At 38.4% G+C, this 19685-nt stretch overlaps 1 protein-coding gene across 1 annotated transcript; it reads right to left on the bottom strand.

The window, feature by feature from the left end:
• Positions 1 to 1777: 1777 nt before the first annotated feature.
• Positions 1778 to 18762, bottom strand: ANXA1 (annexin A1). The gene is made up of 13 exons (XM_058657333.1): positions 18689 to 18762; positions 12673 to 12752; positions 12474 to 12582; positions 11571 to 11665; positions 10614 to 10727; positions 9812 to 9902; positions 8909 to 8988; positions 8229 to 8285; positions 6674 to 6767; positions 5785 to 5880; positions 4861 to 4919; positions 2873 to 2995; positions 1778 to 2122 (listed from the first exon to the last, which is right to left on the bottom strand). Exons 2-13 carry the CDS (start codon positions 12736 to 12738, stop codon positions 2066 to 2068), a joined length of 1041 nt encoding a protein of 346 aa, XP_058513316.1. The 5' UTR covers positions 12739 to 12752; positions 18689 to 18762; the 3' UTR covers positions 1778 to 2065.
• Between the last annotated feature and the right edge of the window lie 923 nt (positions 18763 to 19685).

Below are 19685 nucleotides of genomic sequence, written 5' to 3'. Positions count from 1 at the left end.
GTGGGGAGGGGCGGGGGGAATCCCAGTGCTTTAAAAAATGTGTCACATAATGCAATGAAATTAATAAAAAAAAACAAAAAGAAAGATATTCACTTTCAAAAAAAAAGAAATTTTGCTTTGAAATCCATATAAAAGTTTTACTGTCAAATTCTATAGCTAAGAGATGTCTGGAAAAGAATGTGGGGTATTGTGAATCCTTGAACAAAAAGGTTTTGATCAGGGATGATGGAAATATTGATCCAAAGGGTTTGATTGGTAATGGTATTCTAGTTTGCATACTTTTTCCCTCCACAACTTGCAAGAATCAAACACAGCAGCTCTTGCACAGCCCAGGAGCGGTGTTAGCAATGCTCAAGTTCCACTGTGCAAGAAGCCGCCCAGGAGTAACAGCTTCATTACTGTCTTAAATCTTCACACTAGCCCTTCCTTCGCCTTTCTGATACAGTTGGTTATTATATATCAATATAGGTTGATACATATGAATTTTCACATAATAATTACCTTTTAAATAATCGCAAGGGGTTCCTTCCACAGTGCTTCATATTTGTGCTAGTTTTATCTTTCATGTTGTAATGCATTTTTCCATCAAAGAGGGGCGGTTGTCTAAGACATTTGGTGGCTAGTCTTTGTGTGCCAGTGTGTCTGCTTTTGGATGACAATTCAAGAGAGTCTCTTACTATTTACATGGATGTATTCCGGCCAAGGAAGAAGCCAGGGGTAGGAGGATTCAGTGAAGAGCCCAACCTTAACTATGTGTGGACGCAAAAAGCCCAAAGGTTTTTACTGCTGAAGTGAAGTGAGTCATGCTGTCCTTAGCTTATGGTGAAACCAAACACCATGGGCACAGAGTAAACCATGAGCTGTGTTGGGTGGGTTTTGGTTTGTGTGGGTAGATGGAAAAATCCATGAAACACTTACATGAATAGGAGAATCAGAAAATGGGGAAAAAACTAAACAAGTGAACATAAATGGATCCCATAGATTTTCTTTCCCACTGAATTCATCAAAACTGGAAATCAAGAACCAACAGTGAACAAAATTCAATGACTTCAAGAGAAATCTACTGAACAAATTAGTTTAATGAAGCATTACCTCTCTAAATGAAAGCCACATTGGTAAAATATATATATATATATATATATTTATTTATGTAAAATATAAATATATGTTAAGATTTATTTTATTTTTATTGCAAAGTCAGAAATAAAGAGAGGAGAGACAGAGAGGCAGATCTTCTGTCCGATGATTTACTCCATCTGCAACAGCTGGAGCTGAGCCAATCCAAAGTCAGGAGCCCGGAGCCTCTTTTGGGTCTCCCATTCGGGTGCAGGATTCCAAAGCTTTGGGCCGTCCTCAACTGATTTCCCAAGTCACAAGCATGGAGCTGGATGGGAAGGGGGGCCACCAGGACACGAACCAATGTCTATATGGGATCCCAGTACCTGCAAAGTGAGGACTTTATCCGCTAGCCTACCACACCAGGTCAACATTGATGGTTTTAAATATAAATGAATCGATGTTTCTATTTCCTTATGTCACAGAAACTGTGGTCGTCCAACTTTTTATTTGTTGAATATTATGATGGATTAGGACTGTGAGTACAGTGGATTGAAATGTTATATTTATAAGAAATAGAGAAAAAAGAAAGAAGGAGTAAGATTGAATGAGAGAGAGGAGGAGGGACAGAAACATGGTTGCATTCTTAGAGCTAACCCTATGAGACGCACAAAATCTGTTTACATGAATGAAAACTTAAAAAGAACCAATAACACACCGATTGTCTTGTAACATTTTATTTTAAGCTACATAAACATTTTTCTCCACCAATGTTACCAGCACAATTTCTTCATGAGGTTTTATGATCTGGGGTAAACTTTAAAAAAACAAGCTTATTCTTATTACATAGAGTTGTGATAAATGTGACTTCTAGGATGTGTTTTGCAGAAAGCAGGCAATTCAACCGTTATCTGCTGAGGAAATGCTCCTGCGTAAGCCTACGTTAGAGAATTCAAAGGTGTGGATGGAAAATCTTCCAACACAATGCTTCAGACTTTCACAGGAGGGCTTAATTTCCTCCACAAAGAGCCACCAGGATTTTTTCATAATCTCCTTTGGTTTCATCCTGTTGAGTCAAAAATAGAGGATACTGAATGTGTAAGTCTGAATTCCGATAGATGACTGCTATAATTACACAGTATATATTATATACTTTATACTGCATTATATATAGTATATATGTTATACTATATACTACATGGCATATATAATATAGCACAATATATTTATATATAATTATATATTGCTATAATAACTGTATTTGTAGACATAGCTGTAGGTTGGAACTGCATATGATTCTAGCAAATCGATTCTATGTGATAATTAAAATAAATGTTTCTTTAATTAAATTATGTGGAGAGCAGATAGCAAATTTATGGATTCTTGTATATAAAATAATAGTTAAAATTCACATTATAAAATGGCCTAAAGTAAGCATGCTTTATGTTCCAGCAAATAATTTTCAAAATGCCACATAAAATCACACAGAATTGAATAAATATAGCATAAATAATAGCGGCTCATGCATGAGCAAACATTTGATCCAGTTACCATAAATAAAACTACAATCCTACAATATTCTCACTTTTTATTGGTAGATTTGTGTTATCCAAGAAAATTAGGCAAGTGAATTAAAATAAGTATCTATGTTTTAGGAAGTTCAAAGTCCATTTTCTCTTATTTGCAACACTCTGATGAATAACCTGAACATCGTATTTCAAATACTCCACATATTACAAAATTATGGGATATCTTTGAAGCTATCTCAAAAGGTACTGTAATTTGTGGAGGTGACATTAGGAAAACAGCAGCTTACCAGGATGGCTTGGCAAAGAGAGACGCCATACTTCTTCTGGTAGTAGGCTTTGATGTCATTCATGTCAACTTCAGAACGCGAAACCATGATTCTGATCAGTGTCTTATGGCGAGTTCCAGCACCCTGTTAAAAAAAATTACGGCAAGTGCCTCTCCTTAAAGGCTGTAGATTCTGTGTCATTTGGGCAGCGCATATACAAAATTGAACAATATAGAAACGAGTATGGCCCCCAGACTAGCATGATGTGCAAACTCATGAAGCATCCCGTATTTTTTGAATGATAGCTAATAAACAGAGTGCAAAATGTAATCTATTGATGTGAGAGAGACATTCTGGGATTATGGGGTACAGCTTTTGTTTATGTTCCCGAAGGACAGCAAAGGGTTTTTGGGTCTTTGTAATTATTATTCTTTTTCGCTTACCTACTAGGGTGATGAACCTGTGATTGTGACGAGAAATGCAAGAATGCTATTGCAAGAACCAGTGAGAAAGAGAGAAATAAAGACAAATAAATAAATAATGGGGGGGAGGGAGGAAGAAAGAAAGAGAAGGCAGGAAGGATACGGAGGGAGGGTGAGTGGGAAAAGTGTGCGGGTTGGAGGATTGGGTGGGAAATATCACCAATATCTTAAAACTATCACAATGCATGCGAACTTTGTCCACTTTATACGAAAATAAAATTTAAAAGGATGTGGATTTTCATGTAAAACCCTTTTCACTCTTCCATATAATTTTAAATAAAAACTGTGTATGAACACACACACAGTGTACAATAATGAACTCACAAGAAACTTCTACATTACTAGTAGTTACAGAGAACTTTCACATCCTCTTATTGGTCTCCCATCAGCCAGTTCGTAACTTACTGATAACTTCTGTAAGTTCTGAATTTGCAGCTCTGGTGATCTAATTCACGGTTTAGGACACTCAAGGGGTTGCTTTGCTGCTCTTAGGATAAGCACCTAATATTTCAACAATTCTGCCTAATTCTGCAGTGTTTTCCACTCTGTTCCGTCACCCTAAGTGCATCTATTACCTTGGAGTGTCATATTCCCTTTTGCCTTCAGGCTTGGGTATACATTATGTTCATGCTGTGGACCAACTTTGCTGTTTGTTCCTACTCAAAGTTTCAGTCAGGTTAACTGACTAGGAGATGACGTTGTTTCCAAAGGCAGGGCTCCTGTCCCTCTTTGTTCTCTTGCAGTATTGGAGACGTACGAATTATCCACCAACTACCACTTGAGACACCAACAAGTGTGAGGATTTCAACACATAGAAGTGCCTTAACACTCCTGGACGACTCAGATGGGGCATTCTTCGTTCCTCTTCTCTGAAAGCATTCTTACGGAGTTTCAAAAGAAAACCAAAAAGGATTGCATACTTTTGTTGGTTGACACCCTAGTGTCCTACCGTGCAAGCTAAAGAGTAAAGTGAAACAGTTGAAACATGAAGTTCAAATATATCCTAATAACATCTTCCAGTTCTGTTACTATGGGATGGCACTTCAAGCAACTGGAAGACAGTATCATTAAAAGGCCGGTGGACCCAGCATTGCATATGAGTGCTTGTTCGTGTGCCGGCTGCTCCCCAATAATGGCCTGAGAAGGCGGTGGAGGATGACCCAAGGTCTTGGGCCTCCACATGTCCATGAGAGAGCTTGGAGAAGCTCTTGTCTGCCAGCTTTGGACCAATCCCAGCTGTGACCATTTAGGGAGTTACTTAGCAAATTTAAGATCTCCCTGCATGTCTCTTCCTCTCCCTCTATGTAACTCTGATTTTCAAGTAAAATAAATCAATATTTAACAAAAAAAGTGCCAACTCTAGCAAAATTTTATTCTAGTAAGGTGATATATTAGCTTATATTGAATCCACTTAGACCATGATTCTGTTTGGTGAGAACATGTTACATGCGTGATTTTCAAACAATAGAGCCATTTTTGTACATAAAATATTTTTCTCCCAAGTGAAGTATACAAGTAAAATGGTACCTTCATGGCATCGTAAAGTTTCTCAGCAAAGAAGGCTGGTTTGCTTGTGGCACACTTCACTGTAAGGGAGGCAAATTTCGGTTAACATACTCAACACAGAAGAAATTTGTGTATGAATGAACCATGACATACAAGGATTCATCAACCTCTGTTCCTCCACTCCTCACTCACAACATGGACCACTGGACTCAGAAGAAAGTCTTTATTATCCCCGTTTGTGGTTTTGAGTATCCTTTTCCCTGACATCTCTCATCCTTTCCTATAACATTAAATCTTCACCAACAACCAGTTCAATAGTTATTGTTGTTTTGAATGTATTATTTACCATAGGGGCACCGGTAGGTTGCAAGACCTTACAAATAAATCAGTTCTTTCTTTATGTTACAACAGTATCACTTTCATTAACACATAATCTGGATAAAACAGCATTAAATATGACAGCATTCAAATAAAATGCCAGCAATTTATGTTATCTTTCTATTGGGATCCGGGTACCAACAACATTGGTATCATCTGGGTACTTGTAAGAATCACAGAACCCAAGCCCCTCCCAGAGCTACTCAATCGGAGTTCGCATTTTGGTAAAATTCCTTGGGGATTCACATTCACGGTCATGCCCAAGAAGCCCCTCATGAAAACAAAGGACCCACGCTTTCATTCCAAGGTCAGCCCAGTGTTGAGTCAGACTGTCCTGGAGTTGCCCAAGATCGAGATTTTGAATGCGCATTTTTTAAAACCCAAAGGCCAAGCTCTTCATGACTACTCTGGATTTCCTCCGTGCTCAGCCATGGTATGTTGGTTGGCATTCGCAGGTGCTCAAAAAGCACAATTGACCTCCTCTCCACAGCTCTAAGAAGGAAACAGCACTGTGCGCTGTTCTTGCGAAGGTCACAGAAAGACCCTCCAGCTGCCAGCACTACGTACCGATGGCTGTGAGGCATTTCTCAATGTCGCCTTTCAACTCCAGGTCCAGAACTTTGTTCATGTCATGTTGGCTGTACTTGCCGTATCTCTGAAACACTGAATATTACATTTCAATTAAGAAATGCACAACACACTGATTCTTCAGCAAACTTTATAAAACCACGGCAAATGATTCAGCAAATTCCTTGGGGACAATCAAGTGTCATTCACACTTTTATTTATAGAATGTATCACAATATGAACACTTTTTCTTCTCCTAGGAATGTGACTCACATGGACACTCGATGCTCCTGCATGTGTTAAAGAAATGTCTATCACTGTGGAGAGTGATTAGAAGGGTCAGTTATTGCCAAGTGCCGCAGCAAATGGATGTTCCCTTTTATAAAAAGCTATGCAATAAATTTCTGTTAAGTTTACCATTAGAAGTAAGTGTGATGCTATAACATAACAAAATTTAAGTAAGTATCATGATTTCCTCTTTGCTTTACTTTCAAAAGGTTCACGGTTAAATCATGTGTTCAAAGTCCAGAATTTGTTTTTTGCTTTCACTTTTTTGTTTGTTTTGCTGGAGCACTTAATTTTTTTTTTCATCAAACTTTGGTAAGTTTTTCTCTTCGTCCTAATTCCATTTACTCTACTGTACATTACAAATGTACAGTATCACATCTATGTTAAATCTTTGGTGAGGCAAACAATGAAATGACACAAAGAATGTTTGCCATCCTAGCAGATGGTGGTTACGCAATGTCAGACATGCGGTCAGACAACACCAGTGGTCAGGAGCAGGACCCTCATGTGTTACAGGAGTGTCACGGAGTTCCGTGTTTATTATTTGCATCTTTCATAGGAAGGTTTTTAGTGTTGTTTTGTTTGTTGTTTGTTTTATTACCTCTGCGAAGATGGGGATAGCTCCTGGTGGTGAGGATGGTATTGAACACGTTCACATCTGTGCCCTTCCGTCTTTCTCCTGCCTCATACAAGGCCTAGGAAGAAACACAAAAATAAGCATGACCGTGCTCCAGGAGCTTAGATTTCCTCAAGGTTTTGTTAGGTAGTGGCTTCGGGCAGACTACATCAAAGCAGCAGGACTACGACTGAACGCTCCTTAAAGCTGGCATCCTTATTTTCTCAATTCTTCAAGTAGCTTCCGTGGTATCTCTCAAGAGGCTTTTTAAACACTAGGAACTGAATAGAGGTGAGCAGAATACATGTTTGTTGAGTTACATTCCACATCAGGATAACTACAGGGCACTCTAACCAAAGAGCTTTTTTTTTTCTCTGCTCAGAGTAATCAATGGAAAACAATACCTTCAGAACAATTCAACTATTATTTAAATATTTTGATGAAAGCATTTCTGGATTCAGATTTAGATTCTGGATTCAATGATCTTTAATTTTAAACACACGTATTTAGAAAAATACTGACTTCTCCCTTTTATACATAAAAAAGATAATGTCTGATCTATTGTCGCAAACATTCTCTATTAATTTGAAATGTTAATTAACATCATCGACCTGGGTCACATCAATCCATAAAGCCTATAAAAAATACAACTAAGACCCCTGATGATTTCAATCGGAAAGCAAATTCAGAATGTCATAAGCAAATATGACTGCTTTATCGTGAGCAATCATGCAAATGTGAATTCTTGTGTTTGTTCCCACAGTTTAATACTAAAATGGTTCAGTCTTCTGCTGGCCACAACAAAGTTACTTTGCAAGTTTCAAGCCAACTGACCTGATATTTATACATTTATTAAACAAAAGGCTAAAGCCGCCTAGTATGTGCAAGGCAACCTACGGGGACAGCACTGTGGAGATGAAGACTAATGAGACTTTACCCCTCCTGCTTCGTTAGGAGGAATCACAATTACCTTGCTTTCAAATCACATGCCACCACACCAGGATACTTCCCGGGAACTCCTTTTTAGGGGTTTCTATTTTTTTTTTCCTTTCGCTTTTTACCATTCAGAATAATTAGCAATAAGCGATACTTACAAATCAATAATTCAGCAATTATCTAAATATTCATTGTGATGAATCAGCATAAAGAAATTAATTCTATGAAAAAAGCATAATGTAGATAATGGTTGTATGTTTTCTCGAAAAGGTAAGATTTCTAGGCCTGGGAATATGATCATCTTGCTAATACTGCCAAGTTAACTGCCAACAGGTGAATGGATGTGGTTAATAGTAGGTGAGGTGTGTTTATTTCTTCCATGTCATTTCCAACACGTGACCAAATTAAAAACTTGAGTTTTCTCAGCAGAACAGTTCCCAGGATGACAGATCAAATTGTTACTGCCTTTCAAGATGTGCCTCACTTAGGGAATGAACGTTGAGGTGACATTGAAGTCTCAGAAGATCATATTCACAGCATCGAGTGATGACCACAAATAAAAGAAACATTGACATCACAAAGTGTTTTCTGAGCACTTGCTTACCCTGGCATCCGTATCAGCCAAGTCCTCGTTCACGCCACAATCCTCAGATCGGTCCCCCTGAAAAATATCCATTAATAAACAATACTATTGGAGGAAAAGACAAGCAGAACAGAATCTTGTCACCGGGTGAACCTGGGAGAAAAGATGCTGGCAGAAATGAGCCCGTCGCAGAACAACAGATGCCGGACGTAGGTGCTGAACCTAACAAGGATGCACTCGCAGAAGTACTGAGTCAACTGTTGTTCACCGCGGCAGGAAACGGGGCAAACAGCGCTTCAGATCAATGCATATACACTTTTCAATGACAGGAGAAAAAACGGTTTGAGATCTGTTGCACTGCAAGGTGACTCAAATCAATAACGAAGCAGTGAGTATTTCAAAGTAATTATGAGTAAATTTCAGATGTCTCATAAAATTTGGAAATAAGTGAGATGCTGAATATGATATTCTGATTGGTATAGTCAATCTCCCATTATTTGCATATAATAATATATATATCACATTGTTAGCTGAAATTATGAATATTCAATTAAAAATAATGTTAAACTTACAAGGAATTAAAAACTAAATTAATCTTAGACTCATTTGAGATTTTGTTATACTTTTAGGGAACATTTCTATAGTTTGTTTTTAATTAAAGGAGAGGAGACTAAAGATTTCCTCAAGAATTTGAGGACTACCTTGGCAAGGGACAATAAAGCTTTCTGAAAATCTCCAGATGTGTCTGAGGCAATGTCTTTGGCCAAATCTCTCTTCAGTTCTGAAAAATGAGAAAAACAGATTTTACAGCAAGCTACCAATGAGTAACAGTCATAGTACAATAACATCTGACATATTCATAATGTTCATGGAACAACTTTCAAAATATTTAAAATGATCTTTCTGTCTAATAACCCTCAAGATACTAGGAACTGGTGTTTTGATTCATAGATAAGATACCGTCCTTCCTTGTGAGACTAACTGAATTCAAGTCCTCACCCTTCCACCACGTCTAGCTTCTTGTTACTGCGTGAGAAACTGCTTGAGTAGATAAAGTGGATGGTGAGTTCGCATCCCCACAGATCTAACTGGAGGTCAGAGCAAGTCGGTCATTCAAATTCATTACAGAAAAAGCAGTATTTCCAACGCAGAACGGCAAACACCTATTTTTTGCTTACTTTTTTTTAACTTTCCAAAGATAAGTGGAGGAGATTTTATCTGGAGGTTCTTATTGCTGACATGTATTTTTAAGAAGACAGCAGAGTATCTTGATGAAATAATCTCAGAATAACTGAATGCAGTTCTAGAAAATTCTTTAAAGTCAATGCTCTGAATAAAGGTTTTCATTTTAACAATGTGCAATATATAACTGTGTGTCCTAGAGAATGGCTATCAATGAAGGGGCAAGCTGGGAACTCTGATTCCCTTCTCAGCACCTACCAGCCTGAACACTGACTGGTGACAGTGTGTTCATTTAACAAAACACAACAACATACTTTACTATGCTCAGTTCCTAAATACCCCATAGTTACAACAATATTGAACTTGAAGAAACAGTTTCAGATGTCCTTTCTAACTAGAATAATTAGACGGCTGGGCATTACCTTCTCTGTAGACTCTGTTAATTTCTCTAATTTCTTTGTTATTTCTTGATGCCAAAATTTCAATTAGAGTGTCTTCATCGGTTCCAAGACCCTGATTGAAAATAAAAAAGAAAAGAAATTATAGAAAAATCTCCATTTAATTACAATTATCTTCCAAAATTTACTGAATATATCGTACAGCAAGTTTCACATGCAATGTTCAAAAATTACAGTAAACTACTGTTTGTGTTTGGGGTAAAGGCATAAAAAATGCAGATCCTGCAGGATGGACGTTAGGGTACAATAGGTAGGTTACTCCTGACATACCCACATCCCACCTTAGAACGCTTGCTTTAGAGTCAGCTCGGTTCTCAGTTCCAGCTTCCTGCTACTAATGTATGATATGCGAAGCAGTAGTTGATAGCCCAACAAGTTGGGTCCCTGACATGCTCACGGGATACCAGATTAATTTCCTGGCACGTGGCTTCAGCCAGGCCCCGCCATTCACAGTGATTGTGGACCACTAGGGAGTGAACTAAAAGGTAAGAGACCTCTCTTTTGCTATGCCTTGCCCTGCTTCAACTGATCATTTTCAATTGTTGAAAAGCAGGTATTTGACTCATTACTGTCATTTTGAAGGATATACTATTGCTATTTTTTCCCATTGATGTAGAATTTTTGAGATTGCTGATTGATTCATTGAGTGAAAATCCATCTGTTGATAGTCATTGTGTTAGATATTGCAAATGCAATAAGAAGGGCAAGCAAACTTAACACATACATTCTCCTACGGAAGCCTTTTTGTTGAAATCACATGATTTACCTTCATGGCAGCACGCAGTTCCTCAGCATCAAACTGGGCTGGGGTTTTCAGAAGCGCCAACACAACTTCCTCGAGGTGACCGATAAGGGCTTTCTTCAGTGTTTCATCCAGAGGCTATTAAAAAAAGATTAAATTCAGACCCTTTTGTAAGTTCTGTGCTAGGTGATACAACCATGTGGTACCGCCTGGTCTTTAGGAGTTCTTACTACCGATCTCTAACTCCAACCATCCATTGCAGTTACCCCATTTCATCACACCAAAGAAGAGCAGATACTTAGGAATGTTATCTATTAATCTAGAGATATCAGAAGGAAATGCATTGATTGATTGTTAACACCCTAAAGGACAGACTCGTCGATTATTAATATATGTAAGAAATCACAAAGCATTAAACATGGGAAGTTGGGTGTTTAGCAAAAATGAAATTCAGTAAGAATTCCACGAACCTAAGATAGCAATAGATTTCCCAACTTTTGAGGTTTCCACTATCCAAAAACCACTATGATCACACATTGACACTATAGCCATTTCTAACTGCAGTGCTCTCAAACTAGCCTATATTTGGTATCAAAGAGAGAAAGCTTACTTACATGCATAACCATATACAAAATCTGCACTTAAGTAATTGGGGAAATGCTTTCAAATTTGAATAGAAAGCTCATTTCAATCAAAATATAGTTACAAAATACAGTTATATTGATGCTTGTTATGTCCAAATTAAAAGCTTTCTCTAATACAGAATAACACAGAAAAGACTTTATACTAAGAAAAACAATGTATGAAACCAATAGAATAACTGGAATTGATGTAGTACAGCCCATTGGATAAATACTACAAGCTCACTCTTGGGTATAACAGAAAAATTGGCTTTAATTCTAAGGGCTGGGTCTCTCTGCTTTGGGATTCTTGTTGCATCCTGAAGACGAGGGCTGGTACCTACATGTACAAGCAGCCTACCTTGCCCTTTTCCTGGAGGTACGCTGCCTTGATCTGCTGGCGCTGTGCGTTGTTTCTCTTAGTCAGAATGTCAATAATGGTGGCTTCATCCACACCTGAAAACAAAGAAGCACTCGACTTTAAAATCAATGTTTTCAGGCCAAGCAGCTAAAGTCCTCGCCTTGCAAGTGCCAGGATCCCATATGGGTGCTGGCTCTAATCCTGGCAGCCCCACTTCCCATCCAGCTCCCTGCCTGTGGCCTGGGAAAGCAGTCGAGGACGGCCCAACGCCTTGGCCCCTGCACCTGCATGGAAAACCCAGAAGAGGCTCCAGACTCCCTGCTTCGGATTGGTGCAGCTGTGGCCATTGTGGTCACTTGGGAAGTGAATCAACAGAGAGATTTTCTTCTGTCTCTCCTCCTCTCTGTATATCTAACTTTCCAATAAAAATGAATAAATCTTTTAAAATAATATCCTCATCATCAACAATTGACATAAAATGATTCATTTTCTACACACGCACTGCAAGTGAAGATCTTAATAAATTTAGAAACTCGCTCAGGCTAGGGAATAGATGTGATGCTATTTACAAAAGCAAGCACCGAGCATGACTTTGTAATCACTTGGATGAGAAGACCCAGTTATTGGTTTCTGCACCTTAGTGTTGAGTTTGTTTCTAGTTCAAATCCTAAGTGTGAACAGAGGTGCTGATGCCAATGCTGAGTGTCAGCAGTTGGGATTTCACCAATTTGGCCAAAATTCGCCAAAAACTAAGAAGGAAATGACAACTTCATTTGATGACCAACTATTTTTTCTCTCCCAAATGAAGCAGACTGTTTCCACTGCACATTTCTGGTTTAAAAAGTTGTTCAAAGAGTCATCCTGAGTTGGCCAGGAGGGGACTGTGCCGAGAAACACAATTACCTTTAGCCATTATGGCTTGGTGCAAGGCAGCAACATCTGAAGACGGGTTGAATGTGGGATAGGGGCTCACCGCTGATCCATGGCCACCTTTGCTTGCTTTCACAGCATTCTATGGGTGAGAAATAAATTCATATCCATGCACGAATGTTCGTTTGTATTTCAATGTTATCCCTATATAATTTTTTCTTATTCTACTTACAATATAGTCCTGCTCTTCATTCTCAATATACCAGGACTGCTTGAGGAATTCTCTTACCATTGCCATTTTTAAAGAAGTCTGAAAAAACAAATGGGTAGATGCTTTCACAAAATGAGACCATCTAAAAACAAATGTTACATACGTGAGACACAGCATGGTGGGGTAGCTTTGTGGCTTTCTTGACAGTGTTACCTTTAGGAGCATAATAAAATACAAGGTCTATGATTTTTTTTTTTGTAAGGAAAGGCTGGGAGGCAGTGTTACCCTTACCAAAACACCCAACGCCTCCATTCAGAAAGTGAGCTCTTTCTTGGGCTATGAGTCCCAACCTTAAAGGGGCAGAGGACTGCTCCAGTGTAAGTAAGCAGGTTGGCTAAGCAGTGAAGTGGTACTCCATCATTCTCAGAGTGGACAGCCCCAGTGGAGGCCAAGTGCTTGGAGTACAGAAACACTGGAATGCCACTTTTTTCTCCAAGGAGCCTAGAATTGGTTGTCTTCTTCATGGGAAAACACAAAGCTAAGCCAATCTCTTGGACTGAGTGAGCCTCCATTGAAAGCAGTCAGGATTAACCAGACAGAAAAAGCAGAGAGAAGCTTGCATCAGGAAAGCTGAATAAAGTATGGCAGAGCAAGAAATGTTGGCAGAAACTGGAACAAAGATGTGTCAATGTATGTCTTGAGAAAATATTAATGGGTTATTAGAAAGAAAGTAATGCAGTTCCATTTATGTTTCAGAAACACCTTTCACCCCATCACCTTGAGCATGACTAAGAGACAGGCAAGAGAGGAGATTAGAGACCATTTAGTAGGCCACTTGAAATTCTATGTGGGAATCCAAAAGGTCCAGACAAAAGAATGTCTGGAGTGAAGGCATAACATTACATTATAAAGTGAAATAGCCCGTGCCACAGGAACAGAGCCGTCAAATTCAAAACTCAGTCCGCTTACTTCTTCCAAATAATTCAGAATTCTCTGCCCTTCCCTGGTTTAAGGTTATTTCAGCATTTGGAGTGATTGCTATAGTTACATCTAGTCCTCCCAATCTGGTCTTGCATGTTTTACAACCCAGCACATGTGTAAACACTACCAACACCACCAACAAAAAAACTGAACAGAAAGTAATTACTTTACACAGGGATTTTGTTCTAACAGGAAACACTGGGGTGAAGTTGCAACATGCCTGGCCTTCTGACAAACTAACCTAAAGGAAGTGTCTAAAACGGGTGTTACAGTTAGGCAATGTTTTTAGGTAATGAAACATGCATTTTTTTTAAAGGCAGAAGTGCATTAAAAATTAATGTGTTCTCTGTTCCCCTTCCTCCAATGATTTTCTTGATCTGAGACTGTGTTTTTAGGACACTGTCTTCTAGATCTTGTTCTGTCCCTTTTTGTTCTCCTTAGATACCTATTACATACACAGTGAGCGAGGTTGGAAAGCTAATCTTGGCAGTTTTAAGACACTAAATAATTCACAAAGAGTAAAATTTACAAAGCATTGCTTCCTATCATGAACAGACCAAGAGCTTCAATCTGCACTTGCTCCAAAACAACAGCATAGTAACAGGTCACGAAAATGAGCAGGTGAGAAAAAGATTATCCAAGGCAAAAGTCAGTACTTCTTAATTAGCATGGGGATTGTTTAAATGACTGTTCTGTCATGTGGGAAAAGAAAGTATATTGTGTTTCCATTTGCAGAGTTCTCATTTAATACATTTAAAGTGCTTCCTAAGGTAATGTCTAATTGCACAATTTTGTGCAAGTTTTTAGTTCCTGTTACTGTCTAATGCAGTACAGTTGCTGTTGCCACAGGGAGTTCCAGACTCCAATCGCTGGGATAGCACCCAAAACTTGATAGCAACTTCTGGCAGTTTCTAGTATGGGAAGTTTCCATTTTTCTCATTTATTCAGTCCTTTAATACATATAATCTCAAAATAAGTAATAAGATTAGTTATTTAAAGTACTGTCCCATCACTTAAAAATAGGTTCAATAATTCCATTCTTTTCAGCTAGCAAAACAACCTTCAGAGAGAACAAGGCTGACGATATGCATACTGTCAATGATATGATTGAACATCTTATAAGGTTAAACTATTTTAGGAAAACTTTATTTCACTAAAAAAGTGCATTTGCATAATGCATTGCTCTCTTCAAAAATCTAAGACTGTCTATGAAAATTATGACATGTTCTGTGAATTATATAGCACAAACATGTTAAAAAAAACTAATTGGACTGAGCCGTTTATTTGACACAAGAGGGTGTCTCCGGAAGTTTGGTGATTTATAGCTGAGTTTCTGTATTTTAGTATCTGGATGAGCTGAACAAACGGGTGTGCAAATGACAGATAGCCTGAACACAGGCTTCTTCGGGAAAGCAGTGGGAGGAAAACGGGGACTGGAGTCAGTTAAATGAGGTCCATGAGCTTTCCAGAAGGTAGAAGACACAGGAGCATGGCAGGACCCGTCTCAAAAACACCCCATCAAATCATAAGCTCGCCAAATTGCACTGTTAATCCATTTGGCCTCCGGGATAAAGTTGACATGAAAATCAGAATACCATTATAAAGTACAGAAGGTTATTCTGTTGTTGAGCTTTTCATTATAATATTTAGAACAGATTCCACTTGTAGAGCCCCTTCCTCATAGGGCTAATTTTCTTCACTTCCTTCTACTGGAGGTGAAATTTAAGACTGGCACTTCAGAGATGCCATGGACTTTGGATGCAATTTGTTCTTATGTTCCTGTTTTACAACCTCTGGAGATGTTAAAATGTTTTGTTGAGGTCAGCTGGCAATGTGAAGAGACTCAAAGCAAGTCCCAGAATGCTTCAGTTCTTACTTCTATATACTAGAATTGTGCATAGGAGGCGTTTAATTTATTGTAGATCCATTTCCTAAAATGTTAACAATGAAATATCATGTATCCATTTAATGTTACTTATCAATGTATTACATATCAGACACTTTTCAGGGATTGGAATTTCAAAACAACAAATAAAGAATATCTCTGATTTAACATGATCCCTCTAAGGAATTTTTCAAGTGCACAAGAGTGCAAACCTACACTCCTTCTATAGGCAATGCGCTGGACGAGTGGACTTGATCTTCGTCCAGCTTGGTGATACGCAGTAGGACACACTCTCACTGACAGTCCCAACCATCAGGGAAACATCCAGTGCATTGCACTGTGTGTATCACCAGGATTTATTAGAAAATGGACTTCATGTTAGATGACATGATCTCATTGTGTTCTGATGTGCTCTGACTGCGATGAAGGTGGGTTACGCTAAGCTGGGTGTTTTGTAGGTTAGGAGCATTGCAGATTTAATGCCCTTTTAAATGTTACAATGCACATATCTGGACATAACTCCATAGTTAAGGAATATTGGTATATTAGCATTGCCACCATAGAATTTTGTTGGAGGATATAAATATTAGAAATGAAAATATGCAATAGTGATGCCAACAGAAGGGTAAAACAAGATGTTTTGAGAGAACAGGGAAGGCCCTCGATCTAGCTCCAAACACCCAAAGGTGAAAGTGGTGAGTCTTGTATGCTAAGTCTTCACTCAAAATAACAGTGAGGAAAAGGGGAAGTGGGTGTGGAGGAGGAAATTATATCCCAGGTGAGCAAACCATCCTATTTGAAAGCCTGGAGGCAAAACATCCTTAAGTCTACTTTTCATAAATTGGTTCTTCAAAGTCATGCCATTATATAGGCTAATTGCCTTCTCTTCCAATGGTTGGTGTGGGAGGAGCTTGCAAAACACCTATTCATGGAAAAAATCTTGTGTAAGGTAAAGCATTTAAAAATAAACATCCTAGGGCTGGGGTGAAGCCTGACATAGTCCCCATGGGTTGCTTGCTAATGAATTAGATTTGCAAGGATGAGTTATTAAAAATAACATTGATGTTGTCGTGATCTCTTTGATGACGAACTTAAAAGATAGATAACACTAGGGAATTAGAAGTCAGGGGTATAGGTCTTGATTACTGCCACTAGTAGCTGGAAGAGTGCCCAAAATGACACCTTATTTACCCAAACAGAAAATGGGGGTGATGATGATGAAGCTGTTGATTCGCAGCATAATGGTTCTCGCCTATCATCGGGCAGGTGTGATGAGTCACAAGACTCAGATCCCCCTGCCACAGAATCTCTGCACCCCTTAGAGGGCTGAGAAAGATGGAAAAAAAAAACCAAGATTCTCTTTAGACATAGAGATATACAACATGCCTATTATTACAAAGCTGCACATGGAATCATAGGTAACCTGAGATTGGCAGGCAGTATATATTCATAAACTGTCATGAACTAGCAGAAATGGGGTCCATTGTTTCCACACAGGTCAGCCTGTGTATGAATGGTCAGTATCTTCTTCTAGTTAGCTGATGCAAAACACTGAGATCAAATTGAATTTTCACTTCATTGGAAGCCATTTGAAATAAATAATTGTCTGTTCTAAGCCAACAGAATAGTCTCCTGAAAACCTAGTGTGAAAAAAAAAAAAAAAGAAAACCTGTCCAATTTTAAAGGGAAATGAAAGAATCTACTTCAAAGAAGTGTTTATGTTGATGGCTGAAAAACAACACATCTCCAGTTAAGTTGGCATTTTTTAATATTAGGCATCAATGAATCGGCATAGAGACAACTAAGAATAGCCAGCCCAAGGAGCTTACATCAAGTCAGAAATCACCTTTTGCACACTTCTTCACTGACCAAGTATGTAATAAACGTGAAACACTTTAACGTTATTTTCGTCAATATCAGGAGATACTTGATATCTTCCAGACGCAGGGAGCCTGGGGCTAGGGTGGACATGTAACTTGTGGGGAAAAGGCTATTTCAGGATTATGAAAGCAGCATTTTGCCACATGGGAATCATTTGCAATATGCCTTCCCCAGCAAGTACCAAAATAAATTCCTGTAGACAGAGGGGAGCATGAATTTCTCATGCATTATACACAATTTTTAGGCATAAACAAGGCAAGAAAAATGACATTGTTCTTCGTCAACATCTAAATTAAGGGACCAGGACTTTGAGCATTTGAAACAAATTAGGAGGAAAATCCTTGATGGAACATTGACGAGGAAAACAGCTAGAGCTGTGGTTATGACTCACAACTGCTCCCTGCTGCAAATACAGCCAACACCAGTTAAAAAAAAAAAAAATCTATATATTTGCTTTGTGTTTTTGCAAGGAGTGTCATGGTCATAAGCTTATTCTGAATCAAGATGTTGATAAGAAGAAAAGTTTTTCAAGAGCTTCCATGGCATTCCTATGGAATAACGTATGGGCCACCACCCAGGAAATACTTCCTCTTCCCCTTAGGTTTGCAAACCAGTCCTTGAAAAGCCTGTCTATGACACAGAGATTACAGGGGAAAGAATGTGGCCACACCCTGTTTAAATGTAGCAGACCTTCTTATTGTAAACTGCGCGAGGAAACATAACATTAATTTCCAAACGTTAATTATAAGAGATGAATAGTTCTCTAAGATCTGAATGTATTTAGTTTTCCTTCAAAAGGATTGAAATCCATTATGAAAGGCCTACTATATTGAACCTATTGCCTGCAGCTCCGTCTGTTCATCTACCCGGTAAACACCCACTGCCTATATGAATTTTCCTGTTGAAGCGCATACATGGCTCTTGGAATCTCACATTCCTTCGAGGAGGAAAAGAAAAAAACACATTCTTTGAATGCTACCAGAGGGAAAACCAGATTCTTTCTTTCCCATCGTAACTCAGCAGTCCTAGGAGACAGTATTCAGCAAACTACATTTTAAGACTTTTAACTAAGCAAAGCACTTAACTAAGTAACTTTTTAACTAAGTAAAGCAAAACTCAACCATTTCAGATTTGTTGTACATAACTATCCGGTGGAATTTTACAGAAAAGTTTCTCTAACCCATGAAGTGCAAGTGGTCAGGAATCCCAGAGAAACAGTAACATTTCACATTGTGATAAAAGTTTTCTAAGCAAACCAAAAGCTGACTAAATGGAAAACAGAGACGTACCTTTTTCTCAAACTTCTTTCAAAGAACTACAGGAGAGATTCTTGTCGGAGTGTTCAGTGCAGAAGTGGTGCCTTGGACTTCTGATTTTATAGATTTGAATGGAGGCCACACCTAGCAACCAGACGTTAGTCATTGGCTGCCTTTGTTTGAAGTAAGAGGCACAGAGCTTTGCCCAAAACCAGAGTGAAACGAGTCTTGCAAAACCACTCACTAAACCAACTCAGCTGACAGCACAAGGGGGAAGAAACGAAAGGAACATGTTTTACCCCTTCTGATCTTAGTGATGTTTTTCCTCTGAAGAAACAGAGTGTGGTAGGTTTTCAAGTATACTGTATGATGTGCCCAATCCTAGGCCAATGATTGGCACACTGGCAACTCTGCTGTAATTAAGCAGATTATAGAATGAAAAATGCACTGACAAAAAAAAAGCAAACAAAACTTTCACATTTGAATACAAACTCAGAATCATACTTATGAGTGTTAGTATGTTTGTAAGGATACTATGACCCAGATTCTCTCTATTTGAATACTCGTGACAAGAAGCAGTGTATATATATATTGTAGATTTTACATTATGCAGTGCTGAATAATTTTTATTTATATTTCACTGAAATTTTCCATATCTTGTATATAGAAGTATTTTTGTGCCAATGTGCAGCTGGTAGATGTAACAAACAGGAATGAAATAAAACTCCTGAATGGGTCCAACTTTTGAACAAAGCTAATGTAAATTTTTGATCATTGTGACATTCAATAAAGCCACTGGTGTTGGAAGAAGATCTATCTATAATCATTCTTTTTAACTGAATCAGTTGCCCATACATTTAAACACAAAAAGATACACGGTGTCCTCGATGAAAAATAAAACAAGGAATTATAACTGCAAATTGAAAGGATTAATGCAGTAGCAACCATTTTGGAACAGGTGCCCTAAGAAAATTAACACCTGATAATCTCAAAAACTATTCATTTTAGTCTTCCTAAAATCCCTGATCCCT

This window comes from Ochotona princeps, chromosome 31, assembly GCF_030435755.1.
Source record: "Ochotona princeps isolate mOchPri1 chromosome 31, mOchPri1.hap1, whole genome shotgun sequence".
Lineage (NCBI taxonomy): Eukaryota > Metazoa > Chordata > Mammalia > Lagomorpha > Ochotonidae > Ochotona > Ochotona princeps.
The sequence above is the reverse complement of the archived record's forward strand: the minus strand, read 5'-3'. Positions and strand labels throughout refer to the sequence as shown.